This window comes from Selaginella moellendorffii, unplaced genomic scaffold (genome assembly GCF_000143415.4).
Source record: "Selaginella moellendorffii unplaced genomic scaffold, v1.0 SELMOscaffold_65, whole genome shotgun sequence".
NCBI classification, from domain to species: Eukaryota; Viridiplantae; Streptophyta; class Lycopodiopsida; order Selaginellales; family Selaginellaceae; genus Selaginella; species Selaginella moellendorffii.
Genome location: NW_003314326.1, coordinates 580,744 through 601,186, shown reverse-complemented (window position 1 = coordinate 601,186; position 20,443 = coordinate 580,744). Strand labels below are relative to the sequence as shown.

General features: G+C 45.7%; 3 protein-coding genes across 3 annotated transcripts; 2 read left to right on the top strand and 1 right to left on the bottom strand.

Annotated features, from left to right (window-relative positions):
• The first annotated feature begins 166 nt into the window (after positions 1–166).
• LOC9649077 (NEDD8-conjugating enzyme Ubc12) lies at positions 167–8,192 on the top strand. The gene is made up of 6 exons (XM_002985032.2): positions 167–349; positions 495–676; positions 7,395–7,529; positions 7,584–7,662; positions 7,719–7,835; positions 7,891–8,192. Exons 1-6 carry the CDS (start codon positions 167–169, stop codon positions 8,026–8,028), a joined length of 834 nt encoding a protein of 277 aa, XP_002985078.2. The 3' UTR covers positions 8,029–8,192.
• Positions 8,193–12,266: 4,074 nt separating this feature from the next.
• On the top strand, positions 12,267–13,664 carry LOC9648916 (replication stress response regulator SDE2). Its single transcript, XM_002985031.2, has 4 exons — positions 12,267–12,946; positions 13,035–13,233; positions 13,284–13,334; positions 13,397–13,664. Exons 1-4 carry the CDS (start codon positions 12,303–12,305, stop codon positions 13,544–13,546), a joined length of 1,044 nt encoding a protein of 347 aa, XP_002985077.2. The 5' UTR covers positions 12,267–12,302; the 3' UTR covers positions 13,547–13,664.
• LOC9648915 (auxin response factor 17) lies at positions 13,628–18,082 on the bottom strand. The gene is made up of 13 exons (XM_024659019.1): positions 17,462–18,082; positions 17,270–17,382; positions 17,100–17,204; positions 16,832–17,038; positions 16,665–16,749; positions 16,507–16,597; positions 16,268–16,432; positions 16,081–16,203; positions 15,949–16,024; positions 15,758–15,887; positions 14,275–15,698; positions 14,015–14,208; positions 13,628–13,938 (listed from the first exon to the last, which is right to left on the bottom strand). The coding sequence occupies exons 1-13, from the start codon at positions 17,466–17,468 to the stop codon at positions 13,737–13,739; spliced, it is 2,922 nt and encodes a 973-aa protein (XP_024514787.1). The 5' UTR covers positions 17,469–18,082; the 3' UTR covers positions 13,628–13,736.
• Between the last annotated feature and the right edge of the window lie 2,361 nt (positions 18,083–20,443).

Genomic DNA, 20,443 nt, shown 5'->3' with positions numbered 1-20,443 from the left:
CCTTGCTTTCCTAGCTAAAATCAAGGTGGCTTTCTCCTCTCATTTTGAGATGAAAGACCTTGGTGAAGCTCGCTACTGCCTTGGCATCCAAATTGATTGCAGACAAGATGGCTCCCTCTTTCTGCATCAAACCAAACATGTGGAAGATGTCCTGTAACAATTCGCCATGGACTCTTGTGCGCTTGCACACACGCCAATGGTTGCTGGCTTAAGACTTTCCAAGGATACGTCTCCTTCTACAGACTCGGATAGGAGGAAAATGGCGAACGTTCCTTACCAAAGTGCTGTGGGAAGCTTAATGTACCTAGTGGTGTTCACACGACCAGACATTGCCTTCTCAGTGAACATGGTAAGCAGGTTTCTCGACAATCCAGGCCCTGCACATTGGCAAGCAGTAAAAGAATTTTTCGGTACTACTTCTTTTGGCTTACTTTACACACCAAAAGTCACAACCGTACAGGGTTACTGTGATTTGGACTGGGCTGGCTGCCCAGATTCACAAAGATCACACACAGGCTATTTTTTTTAGCTTGCATCAAGCAGCTCTTTCTTGGAGCAGCAAGAAACAGAGTGTTGTGGCCTGCTCTAGCTGCGAAGTTGGGTATATGGCCACTTGCTTGCAAGGAGGCCATCTGGCTTTGCCGTCTTCTAATAGACATGGAACACTCTCTTCCAGGTTCAATAGCGATCTATTGTGGCAATCAGGGCTGCATTGCCTTAAGCAAGAATTGCAAGATCAATTCAAGAACGACACCATTTTCTTCGAGACCAGTATGAAGATGGAATTGTCGAGCTTGTGTATTGTCCTACTCAGTACATGCTTTACATTTTGTTGGGTATATTTAATGTCACATTGTTTTTATATTATTATGTAAATAACAGAAAATTTAGATGTTTATTTAAAGTTTGATAAAATTTATTATGGACATCAATAATAATGATTGCTATGGACATTGCTTAGTTATTTTACTAAATAATGCTATTTTAGTAATATATAATGAGTTTAAATAATAAAGAAAATAAAATATATTAAGAAGTTTTCATAGATATCTAAATTTTTTCAATCTAAATAGTAATATGTACCTCATTTTTTCAAGATGAACTTTATTATTTCTTTTTCAATAAACATCCTTTATTCTTCTCTTTTACCATCCTAGAGATTCTAAGTTTTCCTAACTGCATCTTTTAATGCGATATAAGCTTTGTTATCTTGTTATATGATATATGAGAAAACAAAAATATCTTTTAAAAGAAATAAAATAAAAATTATATATGTGAGTGCATGGAATATGGAAAGGGAATACAGAAATGTGCATATCAATTAGCCCAAAAACCCTAGCTTATATACAGGAGTGAGTGGTCTGGATTGAAACCAATCCGACGGCTACCAAAATCCACTACGCTAATATTAGTATACGGCATCGTAGCCGTACACTTGGCCCTCACATCATCCCCTCCTCTTGGAATAATGGAAGGCCGTCAGGGTTCTCTTGTAGATGGGCCGGGATCTGGAGGAACGTCAGGAGGAGGCATCGGTGGATCTGTAGATGGTATTAACTGCTCCTGATCCCTTTGTATGAAGCGTTTTAACCGCTGCACATGCACAATCTCCGGAGGATCGGCCTGTTGAACGTCATGCCGAACCTCATAAACTTGTGGTCCAACTTGCCGCAACACCCGATACGGACCTTTCCACTGCGCAAGGAGCCCCTTAGATAAACCACGTACCGTAAGATGGGGAAAACGGACTAACACCAAATCATCCACTTTGTACTCCGCAGGTGGACGATGATGGGAATTGTAGCGCCGTTGTTGTCCCATTTGTACGCGGCCTAAGTGTTCAGCAGACTCTGCTCGGATAAGTGGAAGAATGCTTGTCAAATATTGATCCCATGACCTAGCATCAGGAGCTCATGGCAATCGCGAAGGTAAACCCAGCTCTGTTGGTAATATTGGATCATGACCATATAGAAGTTTATATGGTGAAGCACCAACAGAACTCTGCACCCCTGTGACATAAGCATACCGAAGAGACGGCAAATAACCATCCCAATCCAAATGTTGAAAGTTCACATACTTCGCAATCATCCCTTTGAATGTCCGAACGAGCCGTTCCACCAGACCGTCTGATTGTGGATGATAAGCACTCGTAAAAGTGTGGCGTATCCCCAACCGAGATGTCAAAACATGAAATACCTCAGCCATAAATGCAGGACCATTATCCGAAAGAATCCGCTCTGGACAAGAATGCTGGAACACAACTCGATTGAGGAGGAAGTATCCAACAGCAGTTGCAGAGGCACTAGCAAGAGCACCAACTTCCACCCAACGAGTCAAGTAGTCAGAAGCAATAATAACATACTCATTGCCAGCAGTCGATCGCGGAAAAGGTCCCATAAGATCAAACGCCACCAACTCAAACGGACGAGAAATTGCAATTGACTCCAACCGTCCTTCCGCAGCACAAGGGGGAGTATTACGAGCTTGGCACCAAACGCAGCTACGCACATACCGGATAATATCATGTCGCATCTCTGGCCAATAGAAAGATCTGCGCAGCTTCTCGGTGACACGACGGTGTCCCATATGCCCACCTAGAATAGGAGAATCATGGTAGGCATGGAGAAACCGCGGAATAAACACCGAAGGCACCACCAACCGTAAATGATCATCAGGATCCGTCCCCACAAAATAAAGAAGGCCATCTTCAAGGCGATATTGAGAATGTAAATGCCGAAAAGGCAAGTCATCAGCAAGTGATGCAGGATTCTCAAACCCATCTCGAAGCCTTCGAATCCACGGCTCAATCTTTTGAGCCTCGCGAACCTCATCCAGAGAAGGTAGATCTTGCTCTACGCCCTGTGGACACTGAACGTCAAGGACAGCAACCGCCGACGGCACAGAATCCTCATCTAGAAAATCCACAGATGCTGGAACAACAGGTTCGTCAGAAACATGAGAAGTGAGTGGAGAAGGAAGAGGAGCTCGAGAAAGGGCATCAGCATCAGCCATAGAACTCCCTGGGCGATGAATAACATCAAAATCATATATCTGAAGCTTCAAAGCCCATCGAGCCGTACGACCAACCAGGTTCTTCCGCTTCAATAATGAAGTAACAGCAGCATGGTCACCTTCAAGTAACGTCCGAGAATCATGTAGATATGCATGAAGTTTCTCGAAACCCCAGACTGCTGCTAAACACTCCTTCTCCGTTGTGGAGTAGTTCATCTCCGCTGGTTGTAATGTACGGCTTATGTATGCAATGGGATGGCGCTGACCAGGCACACTGGAGCTCTCTTGCATCAACACACCTCCAAGACCAATGTCAGAAGCATCCACGCACAAAATAAAAGGTCGAGTGTAGTCAAGATATGCCAAAACCGGAGGAGTCGTCAATAGCTCTTTGAGATTCACGAACGTCCGCTCACAATGGGGAGACCAGATGAAAGATGACGTTGATGACTTCAGCAACGCTCGCAATGGTATAGTGCGATCGGAAAGATGATCCACAAAACAACCGAGATACTGCACCTTACCCTAAAAGCGCTGCACATCATTCACACACTTCGGAGTAGGGAACTTTAGAACAGCCACAAGTTTGTCAGGATCAACTTGCAAACCCTCACGAGAAATACGGTACCCAAGATAAGTTGTGTCCTTGGACCCAAACACACACTTCGACCGCTTCAGCTTTAAACCAACGTCGCGTAGCCGATCCAACACTTTACAAACATCACGAACATGCTCCCCCCACGTCCCCTCCGAGTGGATCAAGACATCATCAATGAAGTCAGCCGTCATCTCCGGCATATCGCAAAGAACCTCGTCCATCATCCGCTGAAAAGTTGCTGGAGCATTGTTCAATCCAAACGGCATCACCAAAAACTCGTACAAACCAAATGGTGTACGAAAAGCAGTCTTAGGAATATCTTCTTCAGCCATCGGTACTTGCCAATACCCAGAAGCAAGATCTAGCTTGGTGAACCAACGACTTCGCCCCAGACGATCCAAGAGATCAGCAGTGTGAGGAAGAGGGTACACGTCCGGGATCGTCACTTCATTTAACAGACGATAGTCGATGCAGAAACGAATACTCCCATCAGGCTTCGTCACAAGATGAGGTTCACATGCCCAAGGACTCCGCGACTTCCGAATAACACCCTTCTCCAACATCTCCTTGACGTTTGCACGTAAAATCTTGATCTCCTTGGGTGACCGACGACGAACAGGAACCTTGATTGGACGAGCATCCCCAGTTGGAATGGGATGACGTGTGGCAATCTTGGCCCCAGACGATAGGTCAAATTCAAAGAGATCAGAATACTCCTTCATGAGCTGGTCAACAGCTGCAACACAAAGATCATCGGAGGGATCGGAAAAGGGAAGAGCAGAACAAGATGGAAACACAAGAGGAAATAATGGGGGAACAAAAGTAATGGAAGTAGAGGTAAAAGTAGAGGGACGAAGAGGTACAGAAGTGAGAGGAATGGATGAAACATAAGGAAGTATAAGACAAGGGGGAGAAGCCTCAAAGTCACACTTGGCATGATTGTGCTGCAACCAATCCATACCAAGAATGAGGTCAAAAGCTTGACTCGGCACCACCCGCAACGACTGCAACTCAAGCTCGAAATCGCCCACGCGCACAACTAGGTCCGCCTCATCTCGTGCACATGCATGTGTACGGCCGTTGCCATAAAGAATGAAAACTGGATCCGCCGCACGACACAAGTGTAGACGACAACGTGTGGCAACAGGTCGAGCAATAGAAGATAAACTCGAACCTGTATCAACCAACACAGAGAGAGGAATAGGAGACCTCTTGTTATAAAAACGAGCTTGGAAAGTAAACACTGGATGAACCGGTGCCGAGTGAACCCCTTGATGATACTCCCGAAAGAAAGATGGAGGGGTCACTAACTTATTCGCGCAAGGTCCCTCCATTACTCGCGCGACTCCTCATTTCCCGAATGCACCTCGGTATCCAAACCTTCCACCGCAGCAGCACCAACGGGACGTTGCTGACGCCAAGGTCTCCACCCAGGAAATGGAGGTTGCCAATCTGGAAAGCGCTGACAACGCCGATAAGTATGACCAACTTCATCACACGCCCAGCAACGAACGTCACGGCCACGACCACGTCCTCGCCCTTATCCTTGGACTCGAGTAGCAGCAGCATCAACCTCCATGGGAACAGGACCATCACTCATAGGAAGTGGAGCTGAAGGACGTGTAGCAAGAAGTGGAAGAGGCGACGTCTCATAACGTTGGGCCAAGCGAAGAGCATCGTCAAGAGTGGCAGGAGCAAGTGCATGCACAAGTCCGACAAGATCTTGATGAAGTGCTGGCCACAGCATTCCTAGCTTGATCTGCTTCGACATATTTGGCTCCGCACGAAGCAAAAGACTTCGGAAACGAACGCCAAATTGCATCACCGACTCAGATGGCCCTTGGCGAAGACGATGCAATTGTTGGAAGGCATCATCACAATCGTCGGCGTGTCCGAAGGCGCATTTGAAGACGTCCGGAAGAACACTCCAATCGCCACGAGTAGCTGCACTCAATCCATTATACCACTGCAATGCCGTCCCTTGGAGACATGTGGGGAACTCACGCAAACGTCGAGCATCATCCCAAGAATGATATGTGGCAATCACCGTGAAGTGATCGAACCAATGGTACACATCATCCCCAGGATTCCCACGAAAGAACTCCGGCCGAACGTGAGGATTGGCACCAAAAGCAGGAGGAGTTGTACCATGTGCTGTGAACGCCGCCATCAACTGAGTTTGGTTGTTCAATTGCAAGCGCATAGCATCAAGCAATTGAACCAACTGCTGCTCTAGAGTCAAAGGAGGAGATTGCGGATTAGCCATGAAAATGAATGAAAAAGAAAGAGCAAAAGAAGAGAAATGACAAAAAGCTAGAAAGAAATGGTAGATCTAGACAATGCAAAAAGCTAGATCTAAACCAAAATCCTGAAAGGAAAGAACAAAAGAAAGGAAATGGAAAAAGCTAGATCTAGACAATGCAAATCCCAAATCCAAGCACTCCCCAGGGACAATCAAAGGTGCCCCTCACCTCCACCAATGTGAGTGCATGGAATATGGAAAGGGAATATAGAAATGTGCATATTAATTAGCCCAAAAACCCTAGCTTATATACAGGAGCGAGTGGTCCGGATTGAAACCAATCCGACAGCTACCAAAATCCACTACGCTAATATTAGTATACGGCATCGTAGCCGTACACTTCGCCCTCACACACACACACACACACACACACACACACACACACATATATATATATATATATATATATATTACATTTTAAAGGATAAAGCTCTTCAAGGGTTTAAAGAGTTGTTAAGTTATTAATTTTAAAATATTTATATATTTATTTTAAAAATTATTTTAAATTATGTTGATTTTTTGTAGCCTTCACAACATTCTTATATAAATTGAGTAACCATTTAATAAATGTATGAGAAAGTAAATAAAATCTTGGTTGGTTATAATTGAAAATCCATTATAGCCAAAAATAAACTAAATAAAGAGGAAATAAATTATTATAAGGTACATTAAGTACATTTTTTTTATCCATAGTGTCTTTAAAATGTAAAAATGTATAATCATATGCGTAAGTTATAGATGAATTGAAATTTAATCATCTTTCATTTTTAATAGATTTTTTTTCAAGTCAGTATAACATTGTTTTAAAAAAGAAAATTAAGAAATGGAATAGAATGATGGACATATTTTTTAAAAAATACTCATGCTCTAGTAATCACAAAAAGAATAATCCAAATTTAAGTTGAGCTCATCAATTATAAAAAAAAATCTAGTTTTAAATTTAATATTTTTTCTAATAAATATAAGATATAAAAAGCCACGTAGTATAAATTAAAAATAATTTACAGCAAGAAATTAAAATAAGCTCTAAGTTCTGAAGACTATAATAATAGTATGTAGTATGAATTTAAAATATTCTAATATTCTAATATTCTATATGAATTTAAAAATAAATCCCATCCTTTTGAAATAGCATCTGGAACAAATGAGTGCCACATTTGGGTTGAATATACTTTCTATCAACACAATTCCAATTCAGAGAGTACTTTAATATTGTCAACATATTGGCACAGTACCTAATGCTAATAGACCATGCCAGTGGTAGAGTGTGTTACAATGCTACACTGTTTTTTTTCAACTTAATGGCATCCTGGTTCAGGGGCATGAAAATGGATTGCATTGCATGGAGCGCTCCTGCTGTTCATAACTTGTGGTCGAGACAAAATAGTTTGGATATGGGAAGTGCAGGTCCATTTTCTTTCATTAATAAAATGAAAGTGCTCTTGCTCCAAATCTTTGGTACTAATGCGTCCACATGTCCAGAACTTGGTCTTCTTTTCTTTGTCTAGATATCAGTGAGCTCAACTTGGCGAAATCTACGTCCATCAGATTCCCCAACGGGAAGGATGATCTCCTCAACTTCGAGATAACCATCGGACCGGACGAAGGCTACTACCAGTAAGTTCTTTTCGTGTGAGTGTTGCTATCGATTGATCGATTGGATTGTTCCAGCGGAGGTTTGTTTGTTTTCACGTTCCAGGTCTCGGGAATCTATCCTCACGAAGCTCCCAAAGTAAAATGCAAGACCAAAGTAAGTCTTCTCTCCTCTTTACATTCTTTTCTTTGCTCACACGAAGTTTTGAGCAGATCTATCACCCCAACATCGACCTCGAAGGAAATGTTTGTCTCAACATTCTCCGAGAGGACTGGAAGCCAGTCTTGAGCATAAACTCGATCATCTACGGCCTGCAGTACCTCTTCTTGGTAAGTATCCATGTTTTCTCTACTTAAGATACCAATTTAGTTTGTCTGCTCGTAGGATCCAAACCCGGAAGATCCTTTGAATCAGGAAGCCGCTGAGGTGCTTAGAACAAACCCCAAACAGTTTGAAACTAACGTGAGGAGATCGATGCAAGGCGGATTCGTCGGTGGCCACCAGTTTCACAGATGCGTATGATCTCGGTTTCTCGGTCGACTTCTCGATCGTTCTTGCTCGCTCGCTCGCTCGCTTAGGAAGGGAAAAACAAGGATTTGTTTGGTACAAATGGCTGCGATATACAGGGATATTTCCCAGTTAGTATCTATTAAATTTTGACATAAAGCATTGTTCAATGTACAAAATCTGTTAAATAGTTTGGATTGTTTTGAGCCATTTACCCAAGGTATAAGTTCCTAAGGTAAGTTCCTTTCGAATCTGTGCTCCATATGCTCTAGAATATTAGTTTCAAGCACTCTAAATCCCTTAGGTATCTGGTTTAAAATGAGTTAATGATAAAAGGTCTAAAAAAATATAATTACTTGATCAAAATGCTATACGGTTTCTTTTGGAAACAATGTTTAGTTGATTTTACTAGCTTATGCTAATGCTAATAGTAGTATAAGATATTTATGGTAAATTTATCATGTTGATAGTTTAATAAATTTAAATTATTTCAAAGGAATAAGAATTATTTCTTTACAATCACATGATTACATTTTGTTGGATATATTTAATGTCATATTTCTTTTATATTATTATGTAAATAATAAAAAAACTATGTTTAAAATTTAGATGTTTATTTAAAGTTAGATAAAATTTATTGTGGACATCAATAATAATGATTGTTATGGACATTGCTTAGTTATTTTACTAAATAATGGTATTTTAGTAATATATAATGAGTTTAAATAATAAAGAAAATAAAATATATTAAGAAGTTTTCAGAGATATCTAAAAAAAAATTTCAATCTAAATAGTAAAGCAATCAATAAAGGGTCAGCCCATTGTGAGTTATATCGGGACTTTGTGGGAGCCTCTCGCACGTTTTTTTAAGATGAATTTTATTGTATTTTTTTATTTTACCATCCTAAAGATTTCAAGTTTTTCCAATTGCACCTTTTAATACAATGTATAGTTATCTTGTTATGTGATACGAGAGGACAAAAATATATTTTAAAAGACATAAAATAAAAAATATTTTATATATATATATATATATATATATATATTACATTTTAAATAATAAAGCCGTTCAAGGGTTTAAAGAGTTGTTAAGATACTAATTTTAAAATATTTATATATTTAATTTAAAAAATTATTTTAAATTATACTGATTTTATTGTAGCCTTCATAATATTCTTATACAAATTGAACAATTAACTAAAGAACCATTTAATAAATATATGAGAAAGTAAATAAAATCTTGATTGGTTATAATTGAAAATCCATTATAGCCAAAAATAAACTAAATAAAGAGGAAATAAATTATTATAAGGTACACTAAGTACATTTTTTTTATCCATAGTGCATTTAAAATGTAAAAATATATGATCATATGCGTAAATTATAAATGAATTAAAATTTAATCATCTTTCATTTTTAATAGATTTTTTTGCAAGTCAGTATAACATTGTTTTAACTCGAGTTTGAGATGGAGCCCGAGTCTAACTCCAACATGGTGCACACAGGGAAGAGTCCAGCAGCCCACACATGCACTGGAAGTCCAGCTGGGGGTGTGGAGCTAGGCACCCAACGTCTGACCTCGGGCTGCCCAACACTCGCATCCCCCACTATCCTTCTGGTGCTTGTGGCTTACCACGCCCCAAGGAGACAAATGCTTTGGGCTTTCACCCCCACGTGTCCATGTCCAAGCTGGAACCCGAGTCTGAGATGGAGCCCAAGTCTGACTCCGACATAGTGCACACGGGGAGGAGCCTAGCAGCCTGCACATGCATTGGAAGTCCAGTTGGGGGTGTGGAGCCGGGCACCCAAGGTCTAACTTCGAGCTGCCCAACACTCACATCCCCCACTATCCTTCCGGTGCTCACGGCCTACCACACCCCAGGGAGACAAGCACTTCACCCCACACGCTCAAGCCTGAGCCCAAGCTTGTGTTGCTTGGGTCCGTTGGGTTTAGGGAAAGCCGTACCCTTTGGTTTTATTCCTTCAGTGGGTGGGATAAATCGAAAGAAAATTAAGAAATGGAATAAAATGATGGATATATTTTAAAAAATATACTCATGCTTTAGTGATCACAAAAGGAATAATCCAAATTTAAGTTGAGCTCATCAATTATAAAAAAATTCTAGTTTTAAATTTAATATTTTTTTAAAAAAATATAAGATATAAAAAGCCATGTACTATAAATAAAAAATAATTTACAGCAAGAAAGTAAAATAAGTTCTAAGTTCTGAAGACTATAATAATAGTATGTATTATGAATTTAAAATATTCTAATATTCTATATGAATTTAAAAATAAATCCCATCCTTTTGAAATAGCATCTGGAACAAATGAGTGCCACATTTGGGTTGAATATACTTTCTATGGTAGCTGAATTGAGCTCAACACAATTCCAATTCAGAGAGTACTTTAATATTGTCAACATATTGGCACATATATAGCTAATAAACCATGCCAGTGGTAGAGTGTGTTACAATGCTACACTGTTTTTTTTCAACTTAATGGCATCCTGGTTCAGGGGCATGAAAATGGATTGCGTTGCATGGAGCGCTCCTGCTGTTCATGACTTGTGGTCGAGACAAAATAGTTTGGATATGGGAAGTGCAGGTCCATTTTCTTTCATTAATAAAAAGAAAGTGCTCCTGCTCCAAATCTTTGGTACTAATGCGTCCACAGCTGCAACCTTCCCGTTGAAGCTTCCTCACCACACTGATAAATAGTTGTTTCAGCAGTCTCTCCACTAGTTTGACAGCCATCTTTGTCTCATTGGTGGCTCATATTTTTCTTTTCAAGTTGCAAGTGGTTTATGCTATAGTGTTCTGAGAACCCACGAGCAACATTCACAACATGATCGAATGGCCCAAAACAAACAAAATGTGAGACAAACTTTCCAAAAGACTCATAATATTCTAAAAACTAGAAAACCTTTATATTCTATGGCAGGAGAAAATAAATAGATTCCTTGGATGGAAGGCTCAAGCCATGCCAATACAATATTATTCATTGAAACTTTATTGTGTAGTCCTGATACTCTAGGTAGAAACGTCGAGGACTGTGTAAATTCGGCCAGCTTCTTGCTTAATAATTTGACTGGCTGACAGTCACTAATGTTTGGATCTGATGAGCAAAGTATCTTAAGGGAAACACAGGAATATAAATCACAATGGATATTACCTTGATCTGACGGCATGAGAAATAAAAGGCTGTATTTCCATCGTTTTTTCTTGTAACTCGTAGGCATCAAACTTGACTCTGGAACCACAAGAATAAACCTGTAAAATGGCGGTGCAGGAAGGTTCCTATGCTTGTGCCATATATCATACTCCTGAACGATCTCCCAAATTACTGACCAAAAGAGTTTATGATTCCCGATACTGTCGCCTGGAAGATGATATCTGCCATGAGTAATGAACCGAAAGCATTCTGAATTCCAGAATATGGCTCCACGAAACATGGGACCCTTGCCAGACCTCCTTCTATTCCCGATCCTCCTGCGTCCTCTCTCCCCACTAAATCATCGTAAACATTGAACCCAGCCTTCCCTACCAGTATTCTTTTTGTCGAGCTGGTCCCTCTCCATTCACTCGGAATGTCCCCTGTAATCTTAAGTCGCCTAAAGTGCAATGGCCTGAGCGAAATCTTGTCATCAAATATCAAACGCGGCATACCCCTGCAGATATAGAATCGCCTCTCTAATTGCGCATCATCAAACTCCAGCTCTGCAAGCCCTCAAGTCTTCCAAACTCCAGGCCTCGAGATGACAAAGCTCCTTGGAGAACTCGTGATAACCATGACGACCTGGCGGCACGAACTGCAGAACTGGCCCGTAGTGCCCCGCAATCCCCTTGGACTCACCATCGACAATCAACCAGGTATGATCCTTTTCCGCTTCAGTCCAGCCGACTAGAGCATGGTTACGTCCACCAGGGGCTCATCCAACGAGAAGTCGTACAAGAGAAACAGTGGATCGTCACTATTTGTCCTCCATATCACCCTGTGCTTGAGCTTGGCTTTCTTGAAGAACCAATAGTGTCCGAAGTACCTCTTGCCGATACCACGAACCGGTGGCACTTCCTTCTCTGTGCTTCGCATGACAGCATCAATGTACTCTTCAAGAAGCTCGAAGTTGGGATGAATCCACACTGGCAGCAACGATTTGTCCCCTAGAAAACCCGAAACAAAGTCCTCAATCGTAGTGCGCATACCTTTAAAAACGTTGCGATACTTCTATGATAGAACCCTAAAAAGGATATTCCAATTCTTTATTTTGAGTTAGGGTTTGTGGAGGAATGGCGATGGCGGCAGAGGAGTCCGTGGAGCAGCAATTCCTGGTAAGGCTTCTCAATGGCAGCACCAGGTGCGTGCGATTCGCATCACCGCGGGTTCTCTGCGAGGATCTCAAGGCTAGGGTATTCGAGATCGCCGGCATTCCGCCATCGCTCCAGCGGGTCGTCACAGGGACGCGGGAGATTGGCGAGGGCGAGGCTCTGCCGGCGTCCAGGGATGCGTCGTGCGCTGTGTTGCTGCGCCTGAGGGGCGGGAAGGGAGGATTTGGCTCGCTGCTTAGGGGGGCGGCCACCAAGGCCGGACAGAAGAAGACGAGTAATTTCGATGCGTGTAGAGACATGAGTGGGAGGCGGCTGAGGCATGTAAATGGGGAGAAGAAGATCAAGGAGTGGAACGAGGAGGCGGGATTGAGGCAGCTGGAAGTGGTGGCTCACGACTATTTGAAGAAGGAAAGCCAGAAGCTAAAGAATGAGTCGTCCGCCGCGGAGGATATCAAGAAGTTCCGTGAAGAGGCGGAGAGAAAGTCACAGGAGGTCCAGGAAGCAGTGCTGGATGGCTTGAGGCGGGCCAAGAACAAGAAGCGGGGGACTGATGGAAAGAGAAAGAAGATCGACATGGACGACATGGCATCCAAGAAACTTCGAATGTAAGTCGTGCCATTCTTCTGGCTGGTGTTTTTCTGGCTGTAGTTTTGTTTGCTTTTTCTGAGATTCTTGTTCTGTCTCCTTTTCCAGAATGTCGACTGGGAAGGATAGCGACCAAGAGTTGATGCCTCCTATCCACACTGGGGCCTCCAGTAGTCAAAGTTTCGAAGACCCCAGCGTATTAAATCCTTCGCCAGAGGCTGTCCCGTCACCGGCTGAGACAGCGCAGCCCGTGGAGCCTGTGGAGCCTGTGGTAAATCTCCAGGCTCCCCAGGAGCCACCGCCAAAGGTAAGCAATGAGAGTTGTTAAAAAGGAAAAACCATTGTTTTTTACTTCAGGTCATAGAAGAACTAAGCTTCGACAACTTTCAGAGCGCCGAAGAGCTGGAGGTATGTACTGTTCGGATTTCTTTTTTACTTGATGGCTAAACAGGTTGCTCTGTGATTTACAGACACTTGGCATGGATCGGCTTAAGTCCGAGCTCCAGAAGCGAGGCCTTAAGTGCGGTGGAAGCTTGAAGGAAAGGTCGGCAAGGCTGTTTCTCTTGAAAACCACACCAGTCGAGAAACTGGATAAGAAGCATTTTGCCAAGTCCAAGTAACAGAGAAGGTACCACTGGCTTTTGTGCGACTAATTGTAACGCTTGTCCTCCTGGCCTGGTGCTTCATTCCAGGAGCTTACATTTGAAGAGCAATAACAAAGTTAATAGTATTTACAGACGGACGTGTTTTACAAAATTGCTACCAGGATCTTCTTCCGTGGCAGGCTGGGTATGGAAAAGACCGAGGCGATCAACAGAAGTCTGGCCTGTGGTGATAGGATAGGCGAGGATCCTGAGCAAAGTTGTTGGTGGGGTTGGCACAGTCGTCAGAGCTGCTGCTCGTCTGTCTTTGGTTGGGGACTGCAGCTATGGACTCGAGATTTTCGCGATTCAACTGTTGGACTTCGGAAGGTGACAGGATCTTGATGAACCGGACACAGCCGACGAATTCCCTGGCATCATCAGAGAGACAAGACAATCAATCAGTGAAAGAAGCTCTCTCAGCAACGAAGCGGATGCGTCACTTACTCCCACGGATCGTCTCCAACGAGCAGAACGTCTCCCTCGTAGTCGACAAACACAAGCTGCCACGACGATCGACACGAGTCCATGAGAAGCTGGCCTTCGAGGTTGAACATCCGTGCGATATCTCTCCGGAGCTCCTCGTAGTTCTTGAGCCGCGTCACGTCTATGGACCTTCCGACGGACCCCGTCTTGTACACCTGCGAATCATAAACAGACGGAAGCTCGTCAAGCTTGGCACAGGAAAGCAGGCTTGTTTCTACCACCTTGGTGAAAGTTCTCATCGGAGAAGGCTGGACTTGTTGCTGCTGCTGTTGCTGTTGCTGCTGCTGGTGTTGCTGCTGCTGCCAACTCGTCGGACTGTCGTCAAGAGCAACTGCTGTTCCTCCACTCATGTGCATGTCCGAGCCGGAAGGCGAGCCGATCATCGAGAAGGAAACGTCTTTAGCCTTGTCGGCGGGAGCAAATCCCTGCGCCACTGCCGCGGCTGCGCTCGACAGCATCAGAGGACTGTCGATATTTACTCCGAACAGGAGGTGGCTGTTGCTGCGGAGATCAGACTGGACGTCTTGCTCTTGGTGGGACGATGACACGTCCCGGTAGACGCTGTAAGGTGGTGTGGGAGCTGCTGCTGCTGCGGCTGCTGCTGGTGGTGGCAAGTGAGAGAGATGAGCCGCTGCTGCTGCTCCTCCTGATGGAGAAGGCTGGACCATGTAAGGATTTCCTGACGAGTCGAGCGTCCGCGGGCTCAAGACGGCGGAAGCTGGTCCGGTGGAGTCCCGTATCGACGACATCCAGGAACCCGAGAGCTGCGGCTCTTGAGACAAGAGTCCCGGAGCTGGGATCTGCTGCTGCTGCTGCTGCTGTAAAGGGAGCTGGTTTTGCTTGAGAGCAGCCGCCACTGGTTGGCTCGAGTACTGGCTCTCTTGGAGCAAGGCGTCTGGATTGGACCGGTTGAGGAGGCTTTGCAGCGACATGTTGTTGGCTGGCATGGAGCCAAAGCTCGCTCCAGAGTCCTCGGAGAAACCGGGGGTGAGCCTCGACGCTAGGGGGACAGTTTGCTGGAGAGAAGCCGGGACTTGCAGCTGATAGCTTTGTTGTTGCTGCTGCTGCTGCTGCTGCTGTTGAAGTTGGAGCTGTTGTTGTTGTTGCTGCTGCTGCTGCTGTTGCTGCTGTTGTTGCTGCTGGCGATGCTGCTGATGGTGGTGGTGGTGCTGTTGCTGCTGCTGATGATGAGAAGATTGCTGTTGTTGCTGTTGGTGGTGAAGTTGCTGCTGTTGCTGCTGTAATTGTTGAGGCTGGAAGATCGGCTGCTGTGGAGGATGGCTTTGCAGAACTTGCTGCTGCGGCAACTGGCTTCTATACTGTATTTGCTGCTGCTGCGGCTGCTGCTGTGGCGGCATATGGATAACTGGTGTGACGAACTGCTGCTGCTGCTGCTGCTGCTGCTGTTGCTGATGCTGCTGCTTTGCGGAGTCGACGCTTCGAAACTCTTGGAGGGCCTGGGCCGCCATGGCTCGGTAGTAGTCCGGCTGCGACGCCGTGGCTATGGCCGCCTCGGGCTTATGCTGGAAACGAAGCCAGTGCTCGAGACTCAAGCCGGCGGCGTTGAGTGCACGGATGTCCATCTTCCCGTCCTCTGCTCGAGCCCACACTTGAGACCGGATCGCGTCCAGCTCGTCCAGCTCGCCTGCGCAAAAAGAAAGCCTGGTAACTCATTTGTTATTTCTGCTACTTACTCGTACATACCATCAAGTCGAGTTCTCTTTCTCAGGAAGAGCGAGGACGTGCATGGGAAGTAGGGAGCAGTGAGTGGTTCTATCTCCCACAGCGACACGCGTCTTTGTCTCTGCCCGGCAGTCGACTCGTCCCAGCCAACCTGCAAAGATCAAGATCTTTCGTGTAAGTTGGTGATCAATCGCGAAAGCAATGCTCCTCACTTTTAGAGTTCTCCAGAGAGAGTTTGGCCACCGAACAGAATCGAGGTCACCTATCCCAGTTATCGTACCCATATACCTGCAAAAGATGGCCGAGTTTATACTAAAGTTGCAAGAACGAGCAACGACGATTACCTTCTCGTGCTCGAGTCCTCCGTCTCGAGCTCCATGCGGAAGCGCATGCCGACAGTAACGCGGGGGTGGTAAGTTGCTTTGCTGAATCGGCAGAAGGGGACGACAAACTCGGAGAAACTTGCCCTGACACAAGCATTAAGGTTAGGAACGAAAGGACAAGACGAAGATTTTTAAAGTTCTCTCTCACCTCGGGTTGTAGAAGATCGTAAATCGGCTGTTGGTGGTGGCAGCATGGGCAGCCGCAGCTAAGACTCCAATGAGCATACTGTCGCTCGACAGAAGCGAGGAGGGAACGTTGGCCTGCTGCCTGTTTGCTCGCCTGATTCCCAGCAGGAGATGGTTGTTTTCATCCCTGATCAAGAACAAGAGAAAGAAACGAAAGATCAGGCTCACGAGTCACACACCCCTCGCGCGAGGAACGCGAACCTGATGAAGAGAACTGTGTCTCCCGCTTGCAACCTCTTGGCGCTTACGAAAACACTCCAGCCAGTCGTGAGGAGATGCCTCCTCGGTTGTCCTGCGCGCCAGGAGAGACAAAGAGTGTTTCTCTTACGGTTTTCATCGCGGAGACGAGACGAACTTACCTCTGTAAATGTGTCGAAACGTCCACTGCTGGTTGTGGAGATCCTTGGCAACGAGTTCCTGCGCCGGGGGCTGCTTGGTGAAATCCTAGAGAAGCCACGCAAAGAACGGCGAGAAAGAAAGCTTTAGAGCCCCCCAAGCCAAGAAGTCTAGAAAAGAGTTTTCTTACGAGAGGAGGGAAGACTTTCTCAGCTGCGCGCCTTGGGATGGAGAATCCACCGTGCGTGCTCGTGTCACTGGCTGTCAAAGTCTTGCAAAAGGAGAGAGTTTGCTGCTTGGGCTGGATTCCCAGATCGGGTGTCAGGAAGGGCTCCTTGTCGTTCTGCACCGGCTGCAAAGTCATCTGCGCGTAGACTTCGTCCGTGTCTGGATCGGCCTGAAACCAAGTCCTTCGCTTAGCCCGAGCAAACTCTCGCTGCAAGATCTGGAAAGCTTACATGGAGCGTGATGTTGTGGAGGTGGCAAATGAGATGCGCTGGGAGACTGGGATAGTTCGGGATCTCTGCCTCCACTCCATCCTTTTGAGTCGTGGAAGCCACCACCTGGAGATCAAACACCAACTTGCTCTAAGTTCCTGCGTCACACCCTCTTTGCGTTTGCTACGAACCTGTTCGCTGTGGCCTTGAGGAAAGTAGACGACATGGCTGCCTACTGTTGGAAGCGTCACCAGAGGACCAGCGCATTCCAGCCAAAGAGCCGTGTTCATCGCCTTCTTCTCTCCTGCAAGCAAACAATTCATTTCCACCCAGCTAAAGCCCTCTATCTCTCTCTCTCTCTCTCTGTAACTCGCGAGTTGTACCTTCCATGAATCCTAGCTTTTAGCTTTCACTCGGACTTGGAAGAAGGCAGATCGAGCTCCAAAACCAGCTCAAATCTCTCGCCTTCTACCTTCCTATCGATGCTTGTTCTGTTCTCGTGCTCCTAGAAGTCGAGCGAGCTGCTAGACATGCTTCATTCCACCCCCCGCGAGACGAGACGGAGCTCTACCTGCGACCACTGCTGGGCATTTCGCAGCCCCATGGCCTGTGATCCGGCAGATCCACACGGGAAGCCGCCGCTGCCGGCCCAATAATGCCAGTTTTGCCGTTGTGCTCCCCGGAAGAGCGACAAGAACACCAACAAGACGACCGCAGCTCACAGGATCTGGGAAGTTTAAAACCCCTCTACTCGCTCGCACGAGAGAAGAGACCCAAGGGAGAAAACCCAGGAGGGGAAAGGATTGGAATGGGAATGGATAAGATCGAGAGAGGAAAGTAGTGACAAACACAGAGGTGGAGCGCTTGGATCTGGGGGATCACAAGCGGCAACAACGCACTGCGCTCCCAAAAACAGAGCAAACGGAATTTCACGTCTTTTTGCTGCTCTCTTCAGACACAGCTGCTTCCCTTGTCCGCCATAGCCGAGCAGCGCAACCAAAACAACCCAGCTCAACAACACTAAACTAAACACAATTGGGCAGCCCCGCCTACCGTACGCCGCCCCTATCCGGTACGGACAGTGGGGCCGTGACCGGTCGGAATGTTGTGGACCGGTTAGTGGACACGCCGGGGTGACCGGCTGGGCGACAGGCGGCCCCACTGCAGGCGGCGCTGGACCCGGCGGGCTTTGCGGCCAGGCGGCCGCAGCTTTGTCGGTGCGCGGTCAGCGCCGCTTGACCGTGCCGTACCGGCGCCGTACGCGCCCGGGCTGGTTGCGCTGTGCCCCCTCCCAATGGAGCAAGTGTGTAAAATCAATCAAGCCAGTGCTCCTCGTTTTGGTATCAAACCCGCATTTTCTCGTCGCTGGTTTTTTCGATTTGCATCGCCCGCAAGTGAATAATTGGGGGCGGGGGGGGACAAACAAAACCCCCACAAGAACAATCACGCACACTCCAGATTCCAATCTATATATTCCATCCCACAAAGTGGCACGCACGCGAGCGAGACGCCCCCCAGAAACCTCGAGCTCCAACCAAAGCAAAAAGAAAAATCACACTCAAAGGAGAAAAGGAGGAGTGGATGGACCACAGCATATTATGGTATCGCCGTCTAAGATCATTTCGCTCTCATCCTTCTCCGCTCCTGTTCCTTCCCATGTAGGAGCATCAAATCCCGGAATCATTGCCAAATTTCGTTGTTGCCAACCCGCGCGGGATCATTTTACTTGTGGAAACCCTAAATGCGTCGCCTGTATAAACACACACGCTGTCGTCATCGCGAGATTCCCTTTAAGAGACGCAAGCACACATACGACACCCACGATACGAATACCACTTGTACACTACTCTTGTACATACGCACACTCACAGTGTTACTGCCGTGCCAAAGCCACACACAATGACGTGGCGGCTTTCGTTGTCGCGATCATACCATGGAATCGATTCGCTCGACGAATTAGGCAAATCACAGCACTCCAGTCTCAATGTTGTGCCCGTATGCTCGTATTGCGTAGCGTAAGGCGAATCAGCAGATGGAATATACGCGCTACACGTAGCGGCTGACAGAGAGCCGGCGGCATTTCCGTCAGTCAGTCCGTTCCCACGTGCATCGCTTTTATTACCGACATTGTCATCCCCACCAACCGACAGGTGACCAAGCGGCGCCGCCTGCTGGGGTAAAACAGTAAAACTGGCCCAGTGAGAATCGGAATAAAAATCAGGAATATTCCAAGAATATGCCTGTCTGTGGGGCCAGCTTAATTCATCCATCCATCCTGAGAGCCTGTTGTTGTTTTCTGGCACACTTGTTGGCAGGAAGCAGCTCTTTAGCTCTTGACTTTGTTTTTATTTTTAACCCCTGTCACTGACTCATTGGTATGGGCATGGGCACCATTGTGTGAGTTCTGTGTGTCTACCTTCTTACTTCTTAAAGGCCCACATTTAATCCCCCTGGCCACTCCAATTCCTTTTTTTTTTGTCAAGGTTTCTTTGTTCTACCCAATTGGTGAGTGATCTTGTTTGGATCAAAAGGGGTTCTTATAGCTAGAGATGTGTAGGTATGGAGAGGGGCAAACAAACAACACCTTGGGAAACAACAAGATCAAAAACTCGTCATTGTCAAAGCGCGGATATTCCCCTGCGCGGAAGTTTTGGTGTTTTCTGGAGAGCAAGACCGAAGACTGCGTATATTAAGGTTGTAGACGCCTCGATCTCCCTGCTTGCTGTGTTAGAGACAGTGTGCATTCCGATTTCTTTATTGGGCTGATTGATATTGTGCATGACAGCCAGAATTGGCTGGTCTGGTTCTCATTTCTTTACTCTCCACCATGTCACACCAGCGATTGACACGATCAAGCAAGTTCGCGCACAAAAGTAGACTATGTAACTCCACACTCTGCTCTTTGATGACCACGGACGTACTGCATAGATATTCATGGGTCCCTGAATCTTATATCACGCCGAATACAGGGGCTAGAAGACTTTTCAGTTCTCAGCGTTTGAAAGCTCATGGGAAAAAAGAAAAACATGTCAAGCTGTTCATTACCTTCATGTTGCTTTGAACTTGGAAGATATGACATTATTATAGATTCACACAAAGTAGTCCTCGATATCATGATCGCAATTCAGAAAAAATGGACCCTGAAAGTTGTGGCCTGGCTAGGGACGTGATGAGTTGCCTCGGCATTCCAAACATCAGCGCAAACAACAGCTGAAACAAAACAAAGTTCACAAATCTGCTAGAAAATCTCCTCAGGATCAGTGACTAGCACTTTAAAAAGTTATATATCCAAATGATGGAACGAGTACCTTTCACAAGGACACACCTAGAAATCTCGCCAGCCTTTGCCGCCGGGCATCAATGTT

Bases quoted from the DNA above. Each gene is read 5' to 3' on its own strand.
- LOC9649077 (XM_002985032.2), top strand. From the start codon at position 167: ATGGACTCTTGTGCGCTTGCACACACGCCAATGGTTGCTGGCTTAAGA. The intron at 7,530-7,583 runs GTAAGTTCTTTT...GGATTGTTCCAG, and splicing joins CCGGACGAAGGCTACTACCA to CGGAGGTTTGTTTGTTTTCA. The intron at 7,663-7,718 runs GTAAGTCTTCTC...AGTTTTGAGCAG, and splicing joins AAGTAAAATGCAAGACCAAA to ATCTATCACCCCAACATCGA.
- LOC9648916 (XM_002985031.2), top strand. From the start codon at position 12,303: ATGGCGATGGCGGCAGAGGAGTCCGTGGAGCAGCAATTCCTGGTAAGG. The intron at 12,947-13,034 runs GTAAGTCGTGCC...CTCCTTTTCCAG, and splicing joins GCATCCAAGAAACTTCGAAT to AATGTCGACTGGGAAGGATA. The intron at 13,335-13,396 runs GTATGTACTGTT...TGTGATTTACAG, and splicing joins AGAGCGCCGAAGAGCTGGAG to ACACTTGGCATGGATCGGCT.
- LOC9648915 (XM_024659019.1), bottom strand. The intron at 17,039-17,099 runs GTAAGCTTTCCA...ACTTGGTTTCAG, and splicing joins TCCACAACATCACGCTCCAT to GCCGATCCAGACACGGACGA. The intron at 16,598-16,664 runs GTAAGTTCGTCT...CCTGGCGCGCAG, and splicing joins GTTTCGACACATTTACAGAG to GACAACCGAGGAGGCATCTC.